This window comes from Esox lucius, chromosome 17 (genome assembly GCF_011004845.1).
Source record: "Esox lucius isolate fEsoLuc1 chromosome 17, fEsoLuc1.pri, whole genome shotgun sequence".
Lineage (NCBI taxonomy): Eukaryota > Metazoa > Chordata > Actinopteri > Esociformes > Esocidae > Esox > Esox lucius.
This window is the reverse complement of record NC_047585.1, coordinates 18,209,626-18,225,920: the sequence shown is the minus strand read 5'-3', so window position 1 is coordinate 18,225,920 and position 16,295 is coordinate 18,209,626. Positions and strand designations below refer to the sequence as shown.

At 48.1% G+C, this 16,295-nt stretch overlaps 1 protein-coding gene across 4 annotated transcripts in view; it reads left to right on the top strand.

The window, feature by feature from the left end:
• ndrg3a (ndrg family member 3a) overlaps window positions 1-16,295 on the top strand; it is a 40,623-nt gene that overhangs the window by 17,656 nt on the left and 6,672 nt on the right. For 3 of the 4 annotated variants that reach the window (XM_029113993.2, XM_013138303.4, XM_034287281.1), the window contains exons 2-8: window positions 1,077-1,160; window positions 4,327-4,359; window positions 14,545-14,650; window positions 14,816-14,999; window positions 15,092-15,152; window positions 15,823-15,909; window positions 16,196-16,252. In XM_029113993.2, the coding sequence (XP_028969826.1) occupies window positions 1,104-1,160; window positions 4,327-4,359; window positions 14,545-14,650; window positions 14,816-14,999; window positions 15,092-15,152; window positions 15,823-15,909; window positions 16,196-16,252 (585 nt within the window). In that variant the 5' untranslated portion in view covers window positions 1,077-1,103. Of the gene's footprint in view, window positions 1-1,076; window positions 1,161-4,326; window positions 4,360-9,750; window positions 10,129-14,544; window positions 14,651-14,815; window positions 15,000-15,091; window positions 15,153-15,822; window positions 15,910-16,195; window positions 16,253-16,295 lie in introns of those variants that run through there. The other variant, XM_029113994.2, reaches the window with a different exon arrangement.

Sequence of the window (16,295 nt, the reverse complement as noted above, 5' to 3'; positions counted from 1 at the left end):
ATTTTATAGACTTATGTCTGCCCTAATAACTGTTATACCTATATAAATGTTATACATTATACCTTATGTAATGTAGCTTACTCTGTTGAGTTGAAAGTTAAGTTTTAAGGCAAATATGTGTTGCAACATTTCTGTTGAGTAATAACCCTAAAAGGGGATTTGTTTGGCCTTTGCCTGCCATAATAACAGTTGTTAACAGAAAATAATAATAAAAACATTGTTAAAGTAAATTAAGTTCAGTTATGAAAACGGTGTTACATGGAAAATAAATATGCGTAAATATAATATGCAAGTTAGCAGAGTTAGCTATGTTGTGTGTTTTTTAGGCATATTTGTTACAAAAGTAATCTGGCCCACGATGCTCTGTGGCATTTTCAGTGTAGTGAAAAATATTGCCCACCCCTGCTCTAGATCCTATGCTTTGTTATCCCCTCAGTAACAAGATCTGGCCTCCAGGTAACAGAACACCATTTACTGGCCTCACCTTGGGAAGGTGGCACTGAACTAAAAGTGGTGGCTGACTCTGGTAGGGGTAATAGTCCCCGATTACTGTAATTATCTACAGGACAAACTGAGGCCTTAAGGGAGGTTTGTGTACTATCCCTGTCCAGTCCCTGGGTGTAGGCAATGAAAGGCTTGCATGACCTTTCCCATTGCACAGTGCCTGGGAGAATGCCCTTCAACCCACCAGCTATGTCCTCATGCATCTTAATGGCACTCGTGTTTAATGGCAGCATGGCTCAGGTTTGTGTGTGTGAGTCCCATTGGAGTTCCCGGGGAGTTTTCTCCTGACACTGAGCTGGCTGCCTCTTAAATCGATCAATCATAGACTGATGTGCTGTTACTAATGACCGCTCCCTTGTTAACTAATCGCATGAAGCTGACATGAATCAGAGGGGTTCACTCGTGTGTGTGTGTGTGTGTGTGTGTGTGTGTGAGCGTGCATGCGCATAAGACACAGCCTCCATGCCGTCTGTAGTTCTAACCTCTGAAGGTATGCTGTGCTTTGTATGCCATGCATCGCTCACAAAGGCTAATCTGTTGTTCTTCTGTCTGTCTCTCCGTTTTCCCCTCAGTGCGGCGTAAAGTGACCAGACCAGGAGATGGATGAGCTACAGGACGTGCAGCTGACCGAGATCAAGCCCCTGCTGACCAGTAAGGTGAGAGAATTAGATGACCACATTCACACATAGAGATGTGTCCACATATGACCACATTCATGACCACAGTCTCACACAACATGGTACATGTACGTTGTACACTTACATACCAAAAACTGATGTTAGCTTTACATTATACACAGACATACCGAATACTAATGTTAGCTTTACATTATACATTGACATACCGATGACTGATGTTAGCTTTACATTATAAACTGACATACCGAATATTAATGTTAGCTTTATATTATGCACTCACATACCGAAGACTGATGTTAGCTTTATATTATACACTGCCAAACATGGAGAGTACTAATATTAGCTATCAATTATACACTGAAAACATACAGAGGTCTAATGTTAGCTTTACATTATATACTGAGGGACATACAGAGGACTAATGTTAGCTTTACATTATATACTGAGAGACATACAGAGGACTAATGTTAGCTTTACATTATATACTGAGGGACATAAAGAGGACTAATGTTAGCTTTACATTATATACTGAGGGACATACAGAGGACTAATGTTAGCTTTACATTATATACTGAGGGACATACAGAGGACTAATGTTAGCTTTACATTATATACTGAGAGACATACAGTGGACTAATGTTAGCTTTACATTATATACTGAGGGACATACAGAGGACTAATGTTAGCTTTACATTATATACTGAGGGACATACAGAGGACTAATGTTAGCTTTACATTATATACTGAGGGACATACAGAGGACTAATGTTAGCTTTACATTATACACTGAGAGACATACAGTGGACTAATTGTATTCCTACATTAAGGGTGTAAATCTTAAGTATGACAGGCATACAACACTAAATCAATACATCTGGTCAGCGGATTTTGAGGACTTTTCACTTCCTTACCCCAGTAGGTGGGCGTGGCCACTGTGAAAAATCAGGGCATGAGTTTCTATGGACCACTTTGGTGTGCTGAAATGAAAAACAGGGTCTCTGTTTGTTTGTGAAGGTATCTTTCTATATCAGGTATTGCCTATATGGTGCCAAATCGAACAAGCTGCAGTCTGAAAGTATAGATGACAGAGGACAGAAAAATGCTCATAACTTGGAAAGATATTCATTACTGGAATAGAAGAATGCATGGCTGTGTGGCTACACACTTCAGGAATACTTTGCAATGCTAAGCTACCTATTAGCAAAGATGTTAACTACTCTGAACAGTGCCTGCTTCCTTCTGCTCTTCAGGGCTCTGTTAATCAGAGTGAGTTATTTATAATATCAGCTTCACTGTAGTAAGATTAGAGAAAAGGGTGGTGAAACATAAAAGAACAGGAATCAAGAGAAGAAAGGGATATAAGAGTAAGAGAGAGAGGGAGAGAAAGAAGGCCGAAGAAGCTTAAAAGCAAGAGGGAGGCGAGGAGAGAGACATATCAAAGTTGAAGCTAGCAGAAAGTCCTCTCCTTTTTGTGAACTTGAAAGATTCAAATGAGAAGGAGAATAAACTCCAGCAGATCAAAGCCTTCTTCCTAGCAGTCCTCAAGGACTTCCGCCTCCACTGCAACATCAGGGATGGGTAAGGAAGTCAGCCTGTCTGGGGGAACTGACCCCTATTAAACCCGGAGGGGACTGTTCTGTTCCAGACAGTTCCATGGTGTTATCCTACTGTCATCTGCGACATGGAATCTGTTGAGGTGTGGCCTTAGAAAGGGGGTGTTGCATCATATTCTTTTGCTGAACTGGTCATTCATCACCTGACAGTTGGGCTCTGTGGACAGACAGACTGACCGGCAGGCAGATCAGTAACCAGGCAGGGAGACAGACAGGCAGCGTCGTGAGCTTATCTGAGTGTGTGTTCATGGCTGACCTCTCACTCCATCTAGTGGTTAGACAAGGCCGCCCATAGGAGACAGATTCACAGGAGCCCATACGGACGACAAAGCTAAGGAAGCACCGATAAGAGCATGCTTCTAATTTGCATTAAATGCAAATTCAGTCATTCAAATGGAATGTTTCTATATATAAGACAAAAATGTGCAGAATGAATAGGGTTGTAATTTATTATTATTCTTAGTTTCCAACGTTTTTTGGAAACAAATAATAGAAAAACAGAATGCAATGATGTGCAAATCATTTAAACCCTATATTCAATAGAAAATAGTACCAAGAACCCATTTCAAATGTTGACTGAGAAATGTTATTGTTTCTTGGAAAATACATGCTCATTTTGAATTTGATGCCAGCAACACATTTCAAAAAAGCTGGGACAGAGTCAGACTGGAAACGTTGTGTAATGCTAAAAAAATAAACCTGGTGGAATATCACACAACAAATTAGGTCAATTGACAACAGGTCCGTAACATGATTGTGTATTAGACTGCGCTTGCAAATACTGCCATAATTCAAGAATAACGTTTCACAGTGTATAATTGCCAGGGGTTTGGGGATCTCATCATCTATGGTACCCAATATCATTAAAAGATTCAGGAAATCTCTGTATGAAATGAAATCTTAAATGAATCTTAAATCATGCAATGGGAAAACATTTCATTTCTAAATCAAATTCAAAATGGGCATACAATTTCTCAGTTTCAACATTTGATATGTTGTCTTTCTACTATTTTCTATTAAATATAAGGATACATGATTTGCACATCATTGCATACACAGAATGCAATGATGTGCATATCATTTATCCTTATATTTAAGCATTTTACAAAGCGTCCCAACTTTTTTGGAAACGGGGTTGTATATGGTTATAAAAATTCCCATTGTTTTTCTGTAATTGTACAATATACAATGTCCGGTTATAAACATAGTAAATAAGGTCTTCAATGCAAAAGTGCATTAGAGAATAAATAGGGTAATTACTGGAGCATATTGGACGCCTAATCAGACAGTACTGTCAGCCAGAATGAATTGGCTGTTTTAAAGCAATTGCTGGCTGATACTGTTGTGTCCTTATGACAGAGATTCTCTGGAATGCGCCTTGAAGGCTCTACTGTCTAAGGATGATGTTCAATGAAGTCAGCTCCGCCCATTCTACTGCGTCAGTTCATCAAATTCAAATATCAAACACACAACCTTTCTGTGTGTTGGACAGACAGACTGTTATGAGAAGATAGGAAATGGAGAATGTCCAACCCCTTAATAACATATCTTTCTGTTCTCCTTTCTCTCAGAACTCACGCAACTTCCAGGATTTTGACTGCCAGGTAAGTGTGTCCAGTTCCATTTAAAATGGGTTCTGATTATTTTAATGATCTATGGCAGCAATGTGAGTAATGCCAATGGAACTTGGAAATGGTTGTTGTCTTAGCTCCAGTAAAATGGGGGAGCATGTTCTGTTCCACTAACAAATGACGGTTTGGAGAATGGGAACATTGCCCCATTCTAGATTGAAATTCCTCTCTGGCAAAAGCCTACATCTAAACCACCAATGTATAGCTCTCAGATGGGCTGAGATGGTGAAAACGCTCATTTAAAATAAGAGGGTCATGATGGGAATAGTGCCAGGTTGGGGACTTACCCATGACACCAGGGTGAACATCACTACTCTTATTATACCGGCCTTGTAATTCTTAGTGAAGAACCAGTTGAACATCCAATCAAACAGACAACGCCCTACACAAGGCAATGTCCCCTTCCCTACTCTGGGGCACATGGATTTGATATTTCAACCAGAGGGAAAATTGTTGGTGTAAAGCACCGTGAGGTAGATTCTGATGTGTTAAGTTGTTGTAAAGCCCTGTGAGGTAGATTCTGGTGTGTTAAGTTGGTACAAAGCCCTGTGAGGTAGGTTCTAGTGTGATTTAGTGTAAAACCCTGTGAGGTAGATTCTGATGTGTTAAGTTGGTGTAAAGCCCCGTGAGGTAGATTCTGGTGTGTTAAGTTGCTGTAAAGCCCTGTGAGGTAGATTCTGATGTGTTAAGTTGCTGTAAAGCCCTGTGAGGTAGATTCTGATGTGTTAAGTTGCTGTAAAGCCCTGTGAGGTAGATTCTGATGTGTTAAGTTGCTGTAAAGCCCTGTGAGGCAGATTCTGATGTGATGTTAGTATAAGGCCCTTCCATGTATTCAGAATGGCGGATTCATCCGCTTGGTATGGCATTGTGTGGTTTCTAAACACATTTCAAACACACAGATGGAGCTGCCAGTCAAGGTTATAATTGGACTACATATACATGTAGTCAGCAGTGTATCTGAAATCTTCTGGCTTTTGTCGGCTGTCCACTGACGGAGGGTTCGGTCTGTGCACAGACGCGTGGCGGTCCCTGAACAGCTAGATTCTGCCTCTCCCAGGCGTTGCGAAGGGTTAACGCCGGTTCTCCCAGCATCCTGCAGTCCTGCCTGCTGCCCTCCAATACGCCCTGGGCTAAATATAGCTCCAGAGTGTAGGGGAGCAAGGCTGGGCGTGTCCCCCTCTAACATATGGTCCTGACAGTGTTTTCCGTCTAGCTGGTGTCATTATTTCAGAAGTTCCCATTAGTCAGGGACACTTACTGGGATATTTCAGAGCAATTCTATTTACGTGCCTTTAGTCATTCCTCAGCTGTGCTGTGGATGTGAGACAGGCCCCAGGGTGTGGCATCAGACCTCCTTCTCCATAGTGCCGCATCGTCCCAACCTGAGGATGTCTCCCCTCACTGAGAGGCGGAGGGTCCCACTGGATGTGTCACTCCCCCCTCACTTCACATCTCCCCTCTTTCCGGGAATTCTGAACGAGATGGTCAGGCTTGAAATGGGCTATGTTTAAAAAAAGAAAAGAATGGCACGTCACAGTGAATGACTGCAGTCTCAAGGGAGCCGCTAAAGGCGGTGTAACATTGGCGGAACGGGATGCTTAGCTCAGTTCAATGTATTCCTCCGCAGGTCTGGCTAATACAATGGCGCAGGGCTGTTCTATTTGGGATAGATTGTTCTCAAAGAGGATTGCAAGTCATTGCTGCGGGCCCCCAGTGCTTGTCTTATCTCATTTAGCCCAGGAGAGGGTGCTGTTGGCTCGTTTGATGGTCTTCTATGACATGGAGTGGTCTTCCATGTTATAAAAGGCTCTTAATAGTAATAATGAAACATGGGTCGGATTGTTTTAAATGTGGTTTGAAAGGAGATGGTGAATATACAGAAGAAGTTCATCAGTGTTCATCTTCAGACTCTATCCCTGTCCTCCGTCTCCTCTGAGTGGCCGTACGTCTGTCCGTTCGAGTCTGTCTGTCTCCTTGGAGGCGGTGGCCGGGGCAGAGACCTTTCTGTATGTCTCACTGGCTGGAAGCGATGGCAGCTTGGCAGTGGTGCAAAAAAATGAGTCTTCGCGATCGCATTCCGGAGGGACACTTTTACCAGAACCGGAAGAAGAACCGGGTACCTGAGTTAAAATGGTGGTTGTTCGTTAGTAGGAACATGGGTGCGTGGCAGCTTCGTGCGTCCAATAGCAGTTCAACAGATCATTGATATCCAAGCCGGTGTCAGAGACACCTCATCACTCATTAGACCAATCATGGTGTGCTTGAACAGTGTGAATCAATTCCTGGTTCCATGTCTTTGTGTGAATGTGGCACCCCCTGGGGGCGGCAGTGGGAATAACTAATGTAGAACACATGGTTGTGCTTTTCACCCATCTGGCTTGGCACTCCCCCAGTAGGCTGCTGGACATTACACCCTTGGACAAACCTGCTTCACCCGCTTGTTGGCTCTCACTTGTAATAATCACAATATATGATGTGTATATTATGTGTAATACAGAGCACATGAAAAATAAATCTGATATTTTCGAACATGTATGAATTGTGATACATGACATGTACATTTGATGTGATACATTTGTCAGATGTAAGTTCTGAACATGCGAAAGTTGCCACTATTGGTTTACTATTATTTAACGTTACCACATGTCATCACCCTAAAATGCATGTTATTACCATGTAGACAATGTGCTCATTTATAGTCCGTCTTGGATTAACATTTGGTTTACAGTAATTTAAATAATTTCAGGGTGATTACTGTAGTTAAGGGGTAGTTTACCACTAAGAACGTTACAGAGGAGACTGGTCAGAAAATTAGATCCGGATGGCCTTATATTATCTTTAATCTGATCTGACTTCATATTGTTTTTTTAACAAGTGCTTTGTTATAAGGCACCATAAGATGCCTGTTCAGATTATTAAAGGTAGCTGGGCTTAATGTCACCCTGTACAACATAATGAATATGGCTTCCTGGTGCCTCCAAGCCTCCAACAACGCCTCAAATGCTGCTTCCCGTCAGTCAAGTACAGTTCTGTAAGTCATCTTCTTGTGTAGCAGACGAGGACTCTGGTATGGCAAGTCTGTTCTCTTTGACTAACCCATGAGTGTAAATATAAATTATAAGCAACGAAAACATACAGGTTGGGTCTAGTAATGACCAAAATATTCCTGGGGTCTACAACAATGCCTTAAAAAGATGCTTCTCATTGGTCAAGTACAAAAGTAATTGGATTGTGTAGCAGATGAGCAGATCTAAGAATGAGAGGATGAATATAGGTTGCCAATTAATCCGCTGTAGTGATGAAGATGAACAAGGAATTCTGTGGTAATCTGTATTTCATAGTTTATTTCAATCGAGTAATAATGTAACAATACATAACAAAGTTACACGCCAGAATGTCCTCAATCGTCTTAAAGTCTACTAAGTTTACTATGAGTATCTAAAACACACTATAGCATCGCTGGCGTAGCGTGGTGACGCCTGGCTGGGGTGCAGGCTTTTGTAAAGTACCACCCCCCCACAGTATATATGCTTTGTACAACGTTCTAGCGATCCTGCCATACAATAACAGGACAGCTGACGTCGTATTGCGATCGTCCCACTGAAACACATTATAAAAGTGAAAATACGAACCAGCGACCAAGGCAGAGCCTGGGCCCTCCACCCACCCTGGGCCCTCCACCCACCCTGGACCCACCACCCACCCTGGACCCACCACCCACCCTGGACCCACCACCCACCCTGGGCCCTCCACCCACCCTGGACCCACCACCCACCCTGGGCCCTCCACCCACCCTGGACCCACCACCCACCCTGGACCCACCACCCACCCTGGGCCCTCCACCCACCCTGGACCCACCACCCACCCTGGACCCACCACCCACCCTGGACCCACCACCCACCCTGGGCCCTCCACCCACCCTGGACCCACCACCCACCCTGGGCCCTCCACCCACCCTGGACCCACCACCCACCCTGGACCCACCACCCACCCTGGGCCCTCCACCCACCCTGGACCCACCACCCACCCTGGACCCACCACCCACCCTGGACCCACCACCCACCCTGGGTAACAAATGATACATGACATGTAAAACCAACATATTGGCTTGTTTGTCCCTCAATGTGACACAATAAAAGACCAAACAACAGTGTAATGAATGCCATTTTACCACTGTTGGTCTTTCCATCTTTACACCTGGTTCATTTGAGCAAGTGGGGCTACTTTGACCCCCCCACACCTTGCGTCTTCTCCTCTGAGGACGCAAATGGGCTCATTGGTGTGAGATTAGGATGTCCTACTGAGCTGGGACGCCAAATAACATTGCACCTTCACAGACTTTCCAAAACACATCTTTCATTACACAACATTACTGAGTAAAATCAATACTAAATGTTTTCGTTCCTGGAATATCCTCCTTTACGAAACCAAATTGGTGCAGTTGAAGCCTGAGATCATATTGATATTCAATACAGAAATCTTCTCACTCGGAGCCCAATATTCGAGTTTTCACTTCCTGGTCTAGTCTATTGTTAAGGGTTTCCTGTTCATATGATTAGCTTGGTTTCTCATTGATGACAGACACACACTGTTAAATCCAGTCGCTGCCGTAAAAGTGATTCTGTGATGTCATGGCTTTGTTGCCTCTGAGCGAATCAGTCGTCGGCATCCCTTCCATCTGGTTGTCTCTGGAAGGCCTGTCCTCTGGCATTTTCTTGGTCTCCTGTTTCAAGGCAGAGTCACTGTGCTTCTGGTTTACCTGCGCTAACTAGCCACTTTATTAGGTAAACCATTTTTTTAAATGAATCGTTCCTACAGACAGTCAGTGGACGGGCAAAATGAAGAGGGCTGACAGGCACCGAGATATTCAGTTGCCGTTTGATCGTGTATTAGAACGGGTGACCTGAGTGACTTTGATCGCGATGTAATCGTCAGTACCAAGCTTGACGTTTCCAGGAACTCACAAACGTCTGTCCTCTTAACCTTTTCACACCCAACAAGTGTGGCAGCCCGACCCAACTTGTAAGGCATTTTGAGTTATAAAATGGCACTCGATGACCAGATTCTCAGAAATAGCTAAGCCATGGCTGGGATTAATCGTTGCGCTGGCACAAAGAACAGATATGCCGGAGCTGAGAGGCGGCACATCCTTCCCTACAACAGCATCACGCTACATGTCAGTGTGATGTCACTGCTTTCATCCAAACCCCCCGTCTCCTGTCCTCTCTTCCCCCCTCCATCCCCCTCCCCTCAGTGTTCTCCTCTAGCCCAGCCCCCTTCTGCCCACATGACCTGCTGAAATCCAATTAGAATCGCAGCATCCCAGAGCCTGGATGCACTGTGCTTACCAAGCCCAAACTGCAGTCTCATTATCCCTCTCCCATTCTGTCTTCCCCCTCGATCTCCCCACTCTCTCTCTTTCTCTCTCTCTCCTTCTCTCTCTCTTCCTCCATCTCTGCATCTGTTCCATCCCTCCCACTCTCATTCAAAACATCCTTTCTCCATTTGTCTTTGAGTCTTCACGTTTGGTCAAACTGGTGCGGCCAGTCTCTCCCCCAGGCTCTCTGTTTCTCTCGCTGTCTCCCACTCCCTCCTGCGCTGACTCCCTCCCGCCCTCTCTCTCTCTCTCCCACCCTCCTTGTGGAGATCTTTGAAACTCCCCGCAGCACAGTCCTCTCCTACGTGGGAAACATGTCAGCCATTCTGGACCTGGACCAGATCGCATGCTCTGGGAACGCAGTGGTGAGTGCGTCTTACTGACACACCTCGCTGGATCTGGCTGACTCTGACAGACGGCTAAGTGGCTGAGCTATTTCATTATGCCGAGCGCTGTTTATGAGGGTGGACGTTTGTCTGAAGGAGAACACTTGATATTCATGTTTGTGTGCACTAACTGTCAAGACTGTGTTTATGTGTGTTTACGCGCGGCGGTGTGTGTCTGTCTGTCTGTCTGTGTGTGTGTGTGTGTGTGTGTGTGTGTGTCTGTCTGTGTGTGTTTGTTTTTACATGTGAGTGTGTGTGTGTGTGTGTGTGTTCAGGAGTACGCAAAACGCTGTGAATATTTCCTTGGGGTTTTTGTTGCATTTCAGTGTTGTGAATTGTCACGTGCATAAGTGTTCAGGAATCTGTCGGTGTTGAGGAATATTCTGACTGTCTCTACCTTTCACACACATCACGGAGTGTTTTATGTCTGTGACTGTCGGTGTGTAGAGAGAGAATGGCTGTTTCCTCTGTGTGTGACAGTGCCAGTCAAGACTGGCCTCATCAAGCCTGTCTGTGTGTCAGTTTGAACTGCAACAGTCATCATGTCCCATGAGGCCTTCACAGGCTAAATGTTGGTTTTAAACATGCAACTTGTATTGATTGTTCCCTTCATATGTAGTGTGTGTGTGTGTGTGTGTGTGTGTGTGTGTGTGTGTGTGTGTGTGTGTGTGTGTGTTTAATGCAAGCTGTTTTCATTGGGCTGTCACTTCTGCCCTGTGATGCTTCTCTGTCTGGTGATTGATGCCGTGCCTCCCAAGGCCAGGGGAGGAGGTGCGATGAGGGGAGGGGCCGGGGGGAGTAGGGTAGACCGGGTAGACGGATGGTAGGAGGTGACGCATGGCACGCGCTCTCAGCTCGTGGCTCTCCTTCTCACCTCTCTCACCGTCCCTCCATTGCCCTCACTGCCCTCTCCTCCTCCTGGTGGCCTCCTCAGTGTGACCGCGTTCCCCCCGGACGCCTCCGCCTCACCCCCTCCGCCAGTCTGTTATAGGTCTGTATCACACCTAGACCTCCCGTTAACGTTCTCCTCCGTTTTGACACCAGGGCAGGGGCAGAGTGGCGCTATCATGGAGGACAACCGGTTGTTTGTAGCCATTGCGGTCCTCACTACTCCCACCCCCCACCACCGCCCTCACGACCAGCACCCCGCCCCTGTGTGTGTGTGTGTGTGTGGAGAAAAAGAGAGATATTGAGGCAAGCAGGTCTTGAGCTCCCTCTCTGGTCACTGCTGCCCTTGGATGAGGATCTGAGCAGGACGGGGCCTTCAGAGCACTGCATTTATGAGGATAAAACCCCTCCCTCCCGTCTGTCTGTCTGTTTGTTGCCAGGCAGTGTCCTCTCCTCGTTCTCTTCTCACACGTTCAGTGCTCTTTCTTAGCATGCGTCTGTCTTGTTCCATCTCTCTCGTTTCTTCTTGCCATCCTTCTCACTCCTTCATTGGCCTCAGCGTGCAGTGTGCATTTATTTGAGCAATCGTTTCTTTTCCTCCCACACGGTTTGTCCTTGAGGATGTCCTCCCCTTGACCCTAACATCTCTAAATCTACCGCAGCGCAGGTGGAAGGTTTTGTAACTTTGATCACACCAGAGTGATCCTGCCATCTTGATACCAGTGGCATTTCTGGGAGGTTCAGCTACTTTTAAAAGCATACCTGTTTAAATGGTCACCTTTTTTATACTAGTTTGATATGAATAGTTATGACACAAACCTGAGAAGCAGGCTTCCATTGATCTCTGTGTTGCAGGTTTGTGTCTGTGTTTGTTCTGCTGCCTGTCTCTCCACTCTGGCTGTTGATGAATTAATGTACTCATCTCTGTAATTCTATGTGGCCTTGCACTGAGATGATCTAATTAAGGTTATTGTTGAGATGTCAGACATGGAACCTGCTACCTTGTCCTTGACAGGATGGTATAACCTTCACTTCTAACTAGCATTCTCTTTTCTGAAATGTTAAAATGGTGCCTGCTGCAGTTTTCCCTGCTCTAAACAGGCTCCTCTCTCTGCTCCATCCTTCATTCTGCCCCCCCCTCTCTCCCCCACTTCCTTCCTTCCATCAGTTCTTCCTCTCTTTCCTCGCTCTCATCCTCTCTCTTTCTCCCTCTCACCACCTTGTCTTTATTGCTCTCTATTATGGATGACCTATGGGCCCTGAGATGAAACACGCATTGGGCCCACCCCTTTCTCAAGCTGCTAAACACACGCTCGGAACGCCGACGCGCTCACACTCGGAACGCCGACGCGCTCACACTCGGAACGCCGACGCGCTCACACTCGGAATGCCGACGCGCTCACACTCGGAACGCCGACGCGCTCACACTCGGAACGCCGCCGTGCTCACACTCGGAACGCCGACGCGCTCACACTCGGAACGCCGACGCGCTCACACTCGGAACGCCGACGCGCTCACACAACACTCCCAAGTCATGCTGACCTTGCGACGTGGTGTGGTCGAGGGTGACCTCAGCAGAAGCTACAGAGCTCCAGGTTAGGTCTTTAGAAAGTTTGGAGGCATGCCAGGGAATGGTGCTGTTTGTTCCCCCTCTGTGTGTTGCATCACTTCCTGCATCAGTCCAAAGTCATGATGTGAAGAAGCTCTGAAAGATGGCATGGTCTTTTTCTGCTCAACTTTCCCTGGTCCCCCAGATTATAAAGCTAATGCTTTAGACTTAATATTCTGCCTGTGTAGTTTTTGTATAATGATCTGTGTAGATTTAGGGCTCAGTTTCCCATAAAGAAAGGAAGCTATTCAGTGAGGAGAGCACAACATGGACAGAAATAAAGGCAGTTTCAGTCTAGCCAAGAGCTACTCCTCCCTGCAGTGGCAGCTTTCTGAGGAGGCGATGGCTGTGGGTTTTTGCGCAGTCATTCGTCGGGAAGCAGTGCATTTTAAAATCTCCAAGGAAACGAGCACATACTCTGCCCGACACTTGATCTTCGCTCCTTTCGTTCCATTTAAGAGGCCACCGGAAAGATTTTCAATGTGTTCATGTATTTACTCTATTTCTGGTATTTGAGATCATTTGTAAGCTATTACAATAAGAATCTAGCAGAACCATGGTCCCCAAGTAACACTTCCACTACAAATCCACTACTGTTAATGAAAGTCTTGAAGAAAACAGAAGTAAGGAGAGTGACTTCACTTTAATAATCCACAGACTCTCATCCAACCCACCTTAGACCCGTAGACAGATGAGTCAAATGCTACGTGTTTAATCTTTTGCATGGATGGAAAGATTAAACACATAGCGAGACCGGGGTGGGGGGGCCGCCAGCTCACAGACCGGGGTGGGTGGGGGGGCCGCCAGCTCACAGACCGCGGTGGGTGGGGGGGCCGCCAGCTCACAGACTGGGGTGGGTGGGGGGGCCGCCAGCTCACAGACCGGGGTGGGGGGGCCGACACCTCACAGACCGGGGTGGGGGGGCCGACACCTCACAGACCGGGGTGGGTGGGGGGGCCGCCAGCTCACAGACCGGGGTGGGGGGGCCGCCAGCTCACAGACCGGGGTGGGTGGGGGGGCCGCCAGCTCACAGACCGGGGTGGGGGGGCCGCCAGCTCACAGACCGGGGTGGGGGGGCCGACACCTCACAGACCGGGGTGGGGGGGCCGACACCTCACAGACCGGGGTGGGTGGGGGGGCCGACACCTCACAGACCGGGGTGGGTGGGGGGGCCGCCAGCTCACAGACCGCGGTGGGGGGGCCGCCACCTCACAGACCGGGGTGGGTGGGGGGGCCGCCAGCTCACAGACCGGGGTGGGGGGGCCGACACCTCACAGACCGGGGTGGGGGGGGCCGACACCTCACAGACCGGGGTGGGGGGGCCGACACCTCACAGACCGGGGTGGGGGGGCCGACACCTCACAGACCGGGGTGGGTGGGGGGGCCGACACCTCACAGACCGGGGTGGGTGGGGGGGCCGCCAGCTCACAGACCGCGGTGGGGGGGCCGCCACCTCACAGACCGGGGTGGGTGGGGGGGCCGCCAGCTCACAGACCGGGGTGGGGGGGCCGACACCTCACAGACTGGGGTGGGTGGGGGGGCCGCCAGCTCACAGACCGGGGTGGGGGGGCCGCCAGCTCACAGACCGGGGTGGGGGGGCCGACACCTCACAGACCGGGGTGGGGGGGCCGACACCTCACAGACCGGGGTGGGGGGGCCGACACTTCACAGACCGGGGTGGGGGGGCCGACACCTCACAGCGCATTTTGTGTGATTCTGCATATTTAACGAGGCTCATCCCATGCTCACATGATTTGTGTGAGTGTGACTAACAAAATCAATGGCTAATTTGTCTGTAGAAAGAAGCAGCTCTGTGTGGCCAGCAGGGTAACTCCTGCCTCCCTACTGTTTGGCTGTGTGTGCAGTACTGAGCCCTGACACGTCTGTTCTCCTGACAGGAACATGACATCGAGACTCCCCATGGCGTGCTCCATGTGACCATGAGGGGCGTTCCCAAGGGCAACCGGCCTGTCATCCTCACCTACCACGACATTGGCCTCAACCGTGAGTTCAATCTCAATACGGTTGTCGTAAACGTGAAGCCTCTTAGAATGCTGCAGTGCGGGCCGTGGATTTGTTTAGTTTTTCTGTATCCAAATTTCTGGGTCTGCCTCATTTCTTATGAAACCGTCTGTATGCGTTTGCTGTTTTGTTCCCCTTGTCGCGCAGATAAGTCGTGCTTCAACACCCTGTTTAACTTCGAGGACATGCAGGAGATCACGCAGCACTTTGCCGTGGTCCACGTCGACGCGCCTGGACAGCAGGAGGGGGCGCCGCCCTTTCCCGCCGGTTACCAGTACCCCACCATGGACGAACTCTCAGAGATGCTGCCCTCCGTCATGACTCAGCTCAAGTGAGTGACGCGAACCTTCGCCCTGCCTAAGCCGTGATGGAACGGCTGTATGCGGCCGTTTCTGAGGTTGTGATGTTTCTTCGCATCCACAGGGTGAACAGCGTGATCGGCATCGGCGTGGGAGCTGGAGCCTACATCCTTACCCGCTTCGCAGTAAGTCTCCCTGTGGGTCGGCCTGAACGTCAGTGCCTCACGTTGGGTCCACACGGCAGCATTTCATCTTCTCCTCTTTTCTGTTCTAGAGAAGGCCAGTCTGAGGGGGGGTGGGGAGGGGTGAATCACTGTGTTATTCTCTTGATCTTTCGCGTCTTTTTGCTCTCGTTGTTCTACATCTTTCTGCGCTCAATGCCCGGCTTATTTTAGCTCTGCAGCGTTATCTCTCAACTCGGCATGTAGAGGAGTGGTCGAGCGAGGAAGCACTGAAAGATTCACGACGAAGAGGTGGAGGACGGTGTGGAATTGGCATGGAGGGTTTAGGAATCACTGAGTTGGCTGGTCCTCTGGGGGCTGCTCTCATTCTGAATAAATCACTCTGAGTCCATCAGTTATTGGTCGAGGTGGAGTGGAAACTACTAGAATGGTGACAGCTGTTGCTGCATTTAACTCCCATTTAGTTTCAGGTAACCATCTTCCCAGGAGTCTCTGTTGATATGGCCTTCGTTGAAGACAACAAAGGCTTTTGTTCAGCATTCGTAATGCCATTTCAACCCATATCGCCGCATCTCTCTGAGACCTTTGTCGTCTTCATTCCTTTCATACTTCACTAAATGTTTTGTACTTTATGCTGTCTTTGAGATTATCATGTTGCTCCTCTCTCTTGCAGCTGAACAACCCTGCTCTGGTTGAGGGTCTGGTTCTGATCAACGTGGATCCGTGTGCCGAGGGATGGATCGACTGGGCCGCCTCCAAGGTCAGTGGTACTGCATCCAGTCGCCCATCTGATGACGACGGCCGTGGGCCAGGGGTATTCGACTATTACCCTGTGATGTCCGCATCTTGCTGGTTTTCTGTTCTGCCTAATTATTAACTGCACCCACCTGGTGCCCCTGATTAGGAGGATGCAGTGAAGAAATGAAGTGTAACTGGCTTTTAGGGCCAGATTTGAATACCCCTGGCACAGGTCCTCATGTTCTCCGAGGGAGCTGTAACTGTCGCTACTGGTTACTTAGACGGTGTCCTGCTTTTCCCCACTGCAGCTCTCTGGTTGGACCAGCAACATCGTCGACACCGTGATGGCCCACCACTTCAGCACTGTGAGAACGGCCGTTGGCGTCTTTCCACCCTCCAGTCCCACTG